Below are 10,560 nucleotides of genomic sequence, written 5' to 3'. Positions count from 1 at the left end.
GAAAACCGACGTGTGGGCGAACTGCTAAACGCCCACATACCAGCCCCTTCACGTAGTGAAACGAACGTGTGGGCGACCGGACGTATGCCCACACACCAACCTAGTCTTATGTAGCATAAAAAAATCTAACAAAACATACCAAGATTCATGCAAATACAAATGGACGTTGATCCATGCATATAGACGAGAGGCAAACGCCCACATATATGGACGTTAGTGTAAAGATGAGTCTAAATTAGTGATTAGTACTAACTTTCCCTGGCCTCGGCGCAGCTATAAATTGCGCTCTCTAAGACTCAAGAAAGACCCTGGTCGAAAGCTTTCCTCTTCAGTTTTCTAGCCGCGGCCGTCGCGATGAAGTCACGCGCCGGCACGCCGCCCGTCCTGTACTCGTACGCGTCGATGCAGCAGCGGAGCGGCGGCGGCATGAAGTGGCGCGAGTGCGTTGCCGTGCTGGGCGCCGCGGCCATGGTGGTGTTCGTCGTCACCCACTCGCTCCTCCCAGGGGCCAGGGTGGGGGATCTGGGCGACGTGGTTAGCCCGCTGCTCCGTCTCCAGAGAGCCAGGCGGGAGGAGGCGGCCGTGCCGTCGTCGGAGAAGACGGTGGGGGAAATCGGCGATGAGGCCGATGGCTTCCCGTGGAGCAACGCCATGCTGCAGTGGCAGCGCACCGGTTACCATTTCCAGCCGGAGAAGAACTACATGAACGGTATGGAATCCATTACTTCCGATCATGGAATTTTTAGATGCAAATCCTCTTGTGTTCTTTCTCCTCGCCTTGCTCTATGTTTGAAGGAAGAAACTGACTGGCAATGGCTAGCTGCCTTTTTTGCTATCGTTTTGTTTGTTTGCTTGGTGGAGAAAGAAACTGACCACCTTTTGCTTACGTGCTCCGGCGACATGCATGCACGTATGCATGCAGATCCAAACGGTGAGTGAGTAGGATCCTCATCACTTTTAATCCTGACCAGCTGTCGTCTCTCTCTATGTCTAATGTCTATCCATTGGCAAGGAACTAGGAGTACTGATTAATTGAAACACGAATAACATGCAGCTCCAATGTACTACCGTGGATGGTACCACTTCTTTTACCAGTACAACCCGGAGGGTGTCACGTGGGGAAACATCTCGTGGGGCCACGCCGTGTCGCGAGACATGGTCCACTGGCACCACCTACCCCTCGCCATGGTGCCTGACCGATGGTACGACATTAACGGCGTTTTGACGGGCTTCGCCACCATACTTCCCGATGGTAAGGTCGTCCTGCTCTACACAAGGAACACCGACACGCTCGCCCAGGTACAGTGCGTTGCCGAACCTGCAGACCCTCATGACCCTCTCCTCCGCACCTGGATCAAGCATCCCGCCAACCCGGTCCTCTTCCCGCCCCCCGGGACATACAAAAAGGACTTCCGTGACCCCATGACCGCATGGTTTGACAAGTCCGACAACACATGGTGCACCATGATCGGGTCCAAGGACAACAACGGGCATGTTGGCATCGCTCTCATGTACAATACAAAAGACTTCGTCAAGTTCGAGCTCATCCCGCGTCCGGTCCACCGCGTCGAGGGCACCGGCATGTGGGAGTGCGTCGACTTCTACCCTGTTGGGGGCAATAGCAACTCATCACAGGAAGAGTTGTACGTCCTGAAGGCGAGCATGGACGATGAACGACATGACTACTACGCATTGGGAAAGTATGACGCAGTGACCAACACATGGACACCGCTGGACCCAGAAGCAGATGTGGGAATCGGACTGAGGTACAATTGGGGAAAGTTATTTGCGTCCACGACATTCTATGATCCGGCAAAGCGGCGACGTGTGATGTGGGCGTATGTTGGTGAGACAGATTCCAACCGGACCGACCTCGCCAAGGGATGGGCAAACCTCCAGGTATCTTTATTGTACATATATTTGATCTGTTTTACCACGTGTTTAGCATCTATCATCAGTTCCATTCGCTATTTATGCATGCTCGATATATATATATATATATATATATATATATATATATATATATATATATATATATATATATATATATATATATATATATATATGACAAGCATAGTTATCTTGCATTAATTCATTATGCATGTTTGATAGATAGATTCTCGCTCCGTTCATTATTATAAGATGTTCAAAAATTTCCTGATTCGGATGTATATAAACATGTTTTACTGTGTTTATTCACTCATTTCGGTCCATATTTAGCATATATTAAAATATCCAAAACATCGTATAATAGTGAACACATGTAGTAATTATTTGTATTTGTGACTTCAAAAATATTTTGGCTATGCTTTTTCTCCGACTCATTTCACTATTAGGCTCTCTGAGAAGATCGAATCTAACTCAAAAAGGTTGAGATTGAGCATTTCCATCACGTTTGTGTTATAAGCCAGCTTGTACTTTTTCGCACATAAGAGAACCTTTTAAGTTGCCTGCTGAATCCATGAGCAGGCAAGAGATCATCTGACGAACAGAAACATCTTATTAGCTAGAAGAAAAGGTTGTGGTTCTTGATATCAAAGTGCCATCATGATCACCGGAATTACCTAGCTTGAATTAAAATGAACTCTCTAATTAATGGTGTATGATGTAGGCGATTCCGAGGACGGTGGCACTGGACGAGAAGACCCGGACGAACCTCCTCCAATGGCCGGTGGAGGAGATTGAGACCCTCCGTCATAATGCAACTGACCTCAGTGGCATCACCATCGGCACTGGCTCCATCTTCCCCCTGCATCTCCGGCAAGCCGCTCAGCTCGACATAGAGGCCTCCTTCTGCCTCAACACTTCTGACATCGCAGCCCACAACGAGGCCGACATCGGCTACAACTGCAGCACTAGCGGTGGTGCCACCAACCGGGGTGCGCTCGGCCCCTTCCGCCTCCTCCTCACCAACGGTCACAGTGAACAAATGGCAATGTACTTCTACATGTCTAGGAGCCTTGACGGGGACCTCCGGACCCACTTCTGCCATGACGAGTCGCAGTCATCGCTGGCCAGGAATGTTGTAAAGCGTGTGGTGGGCAGCACTGTTCCGGTGCTCAACGGAGAGGCCTTATCCGCTAGGATTCTTGCGGATCATTCCATTGTGGAGAGCTTCGTTATGGGCGGGAGATTGACGGCGACGTCCCGAGTGTACCCGACTGAGGCCATCTATGAGGCGGCTGGGCTGTACGTTTTCAACAATGCTACCGGCTCCACTCTCATCGTCGATAAGCTCGTGGTGCATGAGATGCATTCAACACCGATGCAACTAGATCTTTTTGCACGAGATTAACTTCCAACCGGTTTCTCTTTACTAAGTTTGTTTTTTGATTATTTTTTTCTAGTTCTGTCAGACGGATCATACATTGTTACTGTCTGCTCGTTTATGCAGCAGATCATAATATTTTGCATTGTCCAGTGGGTAGCAAGCTGGGCAGTACACGAGTCCATCCCGTAGGGTGAGGCCGGAAACTCCATTAGCTCGTATGTAGCCTGGTAGCTTGACTCGGCGCTGTTCTCAAAAAACAAAACTAGACTCGACACATTGGCCTGGCCCAAGCTGAAGTGGAGCCCCTCACCTGTATGTCAATCCTTTACCATTTCTTTTCCGAACAGTTTCTGAGCTAGAGGTTTAATCATGTGTAACTCAAGTTGGCTTTTCTGCAAGATCTCTGTGATTATTTCACTACCTACAACCTGCAGATCAATATGACATATAAGAGGTCTATTATTTTGCATACATATTAAAAATTGAAGTATACATATACCATAACACATCACTTAGAAACTTGCAGCCCAGATTCTGATCGGAATTTCTGATTTTAGGTGTATACATTATACGAGACACGAGGAAATATCGATCACTGAAATTGTCCTCCAAAAGAATGATACAACTTGCTTGCAGTTGCAGAATTTTTTGAGGCATCAAAACTTATGTATGCAACCCAACTTGCACCTTCAATCGGTACATTTTGGCTTTGTTAAACATTTGATGTGCATGTTTAAACCTGCAGTGTCTATTTTGTTCTGTGATGACCATGCTGAATTCAGACTTGCCTTTTTCCTTGCTATCTACCTTATCATCAGCACTACTCCCTCTGTATCATAAATATGTCACTTTTTGAACATGGTTGTCAAAATTTCAAAATTATTTTTTCACTAAAAAACTATAGTTTTTGTTTGGGTTGAAAAATTGAAAAATCATACATACATATTTGTATATATAAAAAGCCAAGTGGTGAACATTCTCCATTTCACCACAAAATAAAGAGGTTAAGTCCTCAATATATATTATGTATCTTACCTAATTTATCTCTATTCGAAAACTGGTCATTAGCAACAGGCAATTCAAACATGAAAATTGGGAGGAATAGGAATCTTCCAGAACCACTTCCAAAAAGGGGCAAAACCCCACCAAAATTAATCATATCTAGAAGGATTTGGTGGTATATGTTCTGGATGCTTCCACCAGCCATATAAGTTGGTCGGCGTTAAAATTGGGAACAAAAAGTTTCACCGTAAGCCCAAACATGTGAGATAGAGCAATTATGTGAAGGAAATATGCCCTAAAGGCAATAATAACGTTATTTTTTATTTCCATGTTCATAATTACTGTTTATCTTTCTATGCTATAGTTGCAATGGTCCTGGCACAAAAATGAGATTCAGAGGAAAAACTCATTAGCATGTGTAAAATGATAAACACCAACTAGATCCCTAGTCTCAGTTTTAAAACTATACCATGTATTGTTGACGATCATGTTTTCCTGATCATGCGCATTGTCAAAGTAAGAATGGATGTCGGGAATAATGTAAACACATTGTTGGTGGAACAATGGTGTTGACATACCCAACTTAATGATATACTTCTCGATCACATCGTCATATTTTTATAAGTATAATCATGCAAATGTTTACATATACTCACTTACTTAGACCATGATAATATCAATGTACCTTCGTGTCGGACAGAGACTTTGGGGTTCGTGCAACGTTACCCGTAACAGGGTGATCATAACGGCAACTTTGGGGTGCATCAAAAAAGTATCTCAATGACTCGATAGCTAAAGATTGAGATTTGCTCCTTTGGCGATGGAGAGAGATTCTCCGTGCCCTCTCTGTATTATGATATCAATCATCGTCTATCTAGATACAATGTGATATGATCACGGGGACGCTAGAATACGGAAACAAGAAAAGAAAAGAAATAAAATTGGTAACAAGGATTACTTGGTTTAATGATCAAGACTTGCTTCACATGGATACCGATACGCCTCGCATCAAGTTTTGTAAAGTATAATGAAGAAAAGGAATTTTGTACGGGAAACTAAAGTTCAGTCGAATAATAATTCATACAAGTGTAGGGGTCAATATGGATGTCCAAGGTTTCGCTATTGATCATTTACCGATGGAGTTCCGGGTCAATTCTGCACTTTACGAAACCTGCAGGGTCATCTGCTTAAGGTTCACTACTTTGTTAGTACTATAAGTGTTTACTTCTTGAGCAATTCACCGAGAAAGTTTCGAGCAGATAAAAATCTTTCGGCGAAGAACAAAAAATGTTTCGGAGCAAAACTAAAGTGTTTCACAGAAAACTGGAGAAGTTTTGGAAAACTGGGAAAGTCCAGGAAGACTGAAAAATCACCGAAAAATCAAGGAGGATTTCAAAGTGTTCTGGGACCTCCCAAATAAATATATATTTGGTGTCATGGGTTTGTCAACTTGGCAAGCCCAAGTGGGGGGGGGGGGGGCACATGGCCCTAAAAGGCCCAAATAGTGGGTGCCCCTTTTTGCCTAGGGGCAAAGCCACTTGGGCGGCTAGGCTTTGGTAGGGCACCCACCTCTTGGTTCGCCGGCCCAATGAGGAGGTGCCTCCTCCTCCAATGCAGCCCCACCTCCCACGCTCCTATATATATGTGAGGGGCAGCCCTTAGATTGCATCCAATGTGGATCAAGGGCTCCCTCTCTCTCTCTCTCTCTCTCTCTCTCTCTCTCTCTCCATGGAAATTGCTTGAACGTCGAAAGGCTACTCCACCCTATCTCTATTTCTTTGGCATAGCTTAGCTTTGGAAGATGAATCTCTATTGAACTGTAAATTTTGTATGCGTTGACACTTGATACTGACAGAGATATCATGCTTTTGATATTTGTTCGAGGTGGGAAATTCTCATGGTTGGGAGGTTGTAAATCATAACTATGGGAGTCTACACCAACGATCTACGCGAGCACATCTTTCGTCGCACTCTTGTTTGTAAATATCAGATCCAATCTAACTTGAATCTTCATACTTATCTTGGGAGTATGATTCGTAGGACGAAACAATACTTTCTACTACATTTCGCAACATTATGTTATTGATAGTTCTCAAAAACTTCCCAAAACTAAGTTTTCAAAGTAGTATCACAAGCCGAAATGTCATGCCAAAAACTAATGCCATTTCCATTACCAAGATCTAACAATAGGAAAAGCCTGCCCTTGTAAATTCCTTCCAAATGGAGAACCAACACCCTGTTTGCACCAAACAATGTTGGTATTAAAAGTGCTATATTTATGATCCACAAGAATCTACTAGTTCTATTTCCACAAAATATATTTTGGCCCAAGAAGCTAATAAAGAAAAAAAATTCTCTCAAATTAGGCAGATCCAATCCCCAAAAAGCTTTTCTCTGAGACACCAACACCATATTTTTCAAGTGGTATCTATGATTATTCCACTGTTTTCGCAAAGAAAGTGAGCCATCTGAGAAGTAATGGCATTAATATCCCATTTAGGGAACCTAATGATAAGCATCAAATACATGGGAATACTTGATGCATGTCCTTAGTAAAATAAGTTTGGCCTCCTAACTGAGCAGTTTACCCCCATTAGTGCAGAATTGGGCTTTAGCACCGGTTCGTGAGGCCCTTTAGTGTCGGTTCTATAACCAGCACTGAAGGGTGGGGACTAAAGCCCCCCCCCCCCTTTAGTCCTGGTTCAACATGAACAGCCACTAAAGGGTCACCACGTGGCTGTTGGGGAACGTAGTAATTTCAAAAAAAATCCTACGCATACACAGGATCATGGTGATGCATAGCAACAAGAGGGAAGAGTGTGTCCACGTACCCTCGACCCTCGTAAACCGAAAACGGAAGCGTTAGCACAACGTGGTTGATGTAGTCGTACGTCTTCATGATCCGACCGATCAAGTACCGAACGCACGGCACCTCCGAGTTCAGCACACGTTCAGCCCGATGACGTCCCTCGAACTCCGATCCAGCCGAGTGTTGAGGGAGAGTTTCGTCAGCACGACGGTGTGGTGACGATGATGATGTTCTACCGACGCAGGGCTTCGCCTAAGCACTGCTACAGTATTATCGAGGTGGACTATGGTGGAGAGGGCACCGCACACGGCTAAAAGATCAAACGATCAATTGTTGTGTTTCTAGGGTGCCCCTCTGCCCCCGTATATAAAGGAGCAAGGGGGAGGTGTGGACGGCCAGGAGGAGGCGCGCCAGGAGGAGGAGTCCTACTCCCACCGGGAGTAGGACTCCCTCCCTTCCTTGTTGGAATAGGAGAAGGGGGGAAGAAGTGGAGGAGAAGGAAAGGGGGGGGCGCCGCCCCCTTCTCCTTGTCCTATTCGGACTAGGGGGGAGGGGCATGCGGCCCTTGCCCTGGCCGCCTCTCCTCTTCTCCACTAAGACCCACTATGGCCGATTAATCCCCCGGGGGGTTCCGGTAACCCCTCGGTACTCCGGTAAAATCCCGATTTCACCTGGAACACTTCCGATATCCAAATATAGGCTTCCAATATATCAATCTTCATGTCTCGACCATTTTGAGACTCCCCGTCATGTCCGTGATCACATCCGGGACTCCGAACAACCTTTGGTACATCAAAACTCATAATATAACTGTCATCGAAACTTTAAGTGTGCGGACCCTACGGGTTCGAGAACTATGTAGACATGACCGAGACACGTCTCTGGTCAATAACCAATAGCGGAATCTGGATGCTCATATTGGCTCCTACATATTCTACGAAGATCTTTATTGGTCAGACCGCATAACAACATACGTTGTTCCCTTTGTCATCGGTATGTTACTTGCCCGAGATTCGATCGTCGGTATCTCAATACCTAGTTCAATCTCGTTACCGGTAAGTCTCTTTACTCGTTCTACAATACATCATCCCGCAACTAACTCATTAGTTGCAATGCTTGCAAGGCTTATAGTGATGTGCATTACCGAGTGGGCCCAGAGATACCTCTCCGACAATCGGAGTGACAAATTCTAATCTCGAAATACGCCAACCCAACAAATACCTTTGGAGACACTTGTAGAGCACCTTTATAATCACTCAGTTACGTTGTGACGTTTGGTAGTACACAAAGTGTTCATCCGGTAAACGGGAGTTGCATAATCTCATAGTCATAGGAACATGTATAAGTCATGAAGAAAGCATTAGCAGAATACTAAACAATCGTGTGCTAAGCTAACGGAATGGGTCAAGTCAATCACATCATTCTCCTGATGATGTGATCCCATTAATCAAATGACAACTCATGTCAATGGCTAGGAAACATAACCATCTTTGATCAACGAGCTAGTCAAGTAGAGGCATACTAGTGACACTTTGTTTGTCTATGTATTCACACAAGTATTATGTTTCCGGTTAATACAATTCTAGCATGAATAATAAACATTTATCATGATATAAGGAAATAAATAATAACTTATTATTGCCTCTAGGGCATATTTCTTTCAGTGGCACGAGCCAGCGCCGGGGGCTGGGAGACCTTTAGTACCGGTTGGTAACACCAACCGGTACTAAAAGGTTTAGGGGTTTTGGTTTTATGATTTATTTTTCCTTTAATTTTTTTCCATTTAATTTTTTTCATTTGCTGGTATTTTACGATACTACATATTGTACACGTTATGCATATATATAAATAGAATTTCTCATAGAAGCGATCATATATATATATCATCGAATGTCTCGCACCACCATTCACACATACACATGTATATATACAATTTGGTATATACAATTTCTCCTACAATTTGCAGATCATTACATGGAGGCATTATAGCGGTAGCGGGTAATGGAATTCTCCTTTGAGATCTATAACCTGGTCGAGCAAAAATCCCGCTATTTCCTTTTGAAGTGCTCGTACGCGAGCATCCGATAGGACCTGATCCTGCATCTCCTTCATCTTTAAAGAAGAGATCAAAGTATACATGTATTATTAGTTGTGTGTATATATATTAGATAATGATGTAAAAATTATGAACAGTGTTCTGGCAAACGTACCCATTGGTCTCTATCAGTTCTGGTCCTTTCGGTAGTCATCATGCGAATGTTCTCGCAAACATAGAATACACATAAATCAGTCACATGCACCTGCTTCAGGGCCTTTACGAGAATAGAATTCAATCAGATAATAATTAGTCAAGCATGATAATTAATGGTATTGAAATTAGAATTAAAGATATGCATGGTAGCTAGCTCGTACTAGCTACTTAATTAATTACCTTGGGTCGGATCAATTTCAGCTCTTTTTTCCGTGGGCCTTCAACCTGTTTGATGAACTTTTGTCAAGCCCTGTCCGCCGGCAAATAAAATGAATAAAGGAGTTTTTTTTTTGAAACTGGCATAAAGGAGTTATTAATTAGTTGGTATCAGGAAATGACGACCTAAAAAGAGGCCGACATATAGTTGGATGATGATTGAAATTACCTGTTGACCATCCCCTTCACGATTTCGTAGTTAGCAGCTTTTTTAAGTAGTGAGTCCAGTACTTGAACTTTTCCCTTGTCAACTTCAATGATTAACAAGATCCAGTAAAAACTGCATGCGCACACGTTTGCATGTATAATTAAGCGGACATGTGCATATATAACTCATCAAAAAATTGTGGAGAGTCATTGCTGAAGTTTTTCAGTTTATTTCCCCTACTAATATATCTGAATTACCTGATCTGTGGAATTGAAGTAATAACTTGATTGGTATGGCATGTATTGCATCCATCTGGAGCTTATGGACATTGCGAAATGATTTGTGTTTTCAAGGAGTAGTGTGGAAAGATATATGGATTCTTCTGGAAAAGCAAGTGTGTCGCTTCATCAATGGAAGATTCTCTGCTCGGACACTCAATCAAAATTGATGAAGGAACACATGCTTCTGCTAGATCGGAGAAGAGGATTACCTCGAGATGAAGAATAAAGTGAACACCAGAATTGATCAACATGGCATCTATCTGAGGTCCCATTCCAGCTGATGTTGATGCTTATGTGATAGTTAGCTCCTGTATGAATTTCCTTATGCTCATGATGTCGGTCGGTCTGAGAACTTACTAGCTCAGGTACTTCGGTTTAGCCCCAGCGTTGTGAATAGTCATTACGTGTTTCTTTTTTGCCTCGTTTTTAATCAAAAGGGGTGGGGGGGACCCCTTTCGATCAAAAAAAAAACTTAAAAGAAGAGATAGAGCAACCTACAGCGATTGCATAGGTGTCTACGAGCACCGAGGACAACCAGCAAGGAGCTCTGCCACAACTAAACAAAACACCAAGCGATACATA

The 10,560-nt window shown here is 43.7% G+C and overlaps 1 protein-coding gene across 1 annotated transcript; it reads left to right on the top strand.

Moving 5' to 3' along the window:
- Nucleotides 1-325: 325 nt before the first annotated feature.
- Nucleotides 326-3,616, top strand: LOC119327469 (sucrose:sucrose 1-fructosyltransferase-like). The gene is made up of 4 exons (XM_037600575.1): nucleotides 326-709; nucleotides 923-931; nucleotides 1,055-1,899; nucleotides 2,612-3,616. Exons 1-4 carry the CDS (start codon nucleotides 355-357, stop codon nucleotides 3,293-3,295), a joined length of 1,893 nt encoding a protein of 630 aa, XP_037456472.1. The 5' UTR covers nucleotides 326-354; the 3' UTR covers nucleotides 3,296-3,616.
- Nucleotides 3,617-10,560: the final 6,944 nt, after the last annotated feature.

Source organism: Triticum dicoccoides, chromosome 7A (genome assembly GCF_002162155.2).
Source record: "Triticum dicoccoides isolate Atlit2015 ecotype Zavitan chromosome 7A, WEW_v2.0, whole genome shotgun sequence".
In the NCBI taxonomy this organism is placed as follows: Eukaryota; Viridiplantae; Streptophyta; class Magnoliopsida; order Poales; family Poaceae; genus Triticum; species Triticum dicoccoides.
The sequence above is the reverse complement of the archived record's forward strand: the minus strand, read 5'-3'. Positions and strand labels throughout refer to the sequence as shown.

Excerpts from the sequence above, each read along its gene's own strand:
- LOC119327469 (XM_037600575.1), top strand. The coding sequence starts at position 355 with ATGAAGTCACGCGCCGGCACGCCGCCCGTCCTGTACTCGTACGCGTCG. Across the intron at positions 1,900-2,611 it reads AGGGATGGGCAAACCTCCAG|GCGATTCCGAGGACGGTGGC; the intron begins GTATCTTTATTG and ends TGTATGATGTAG.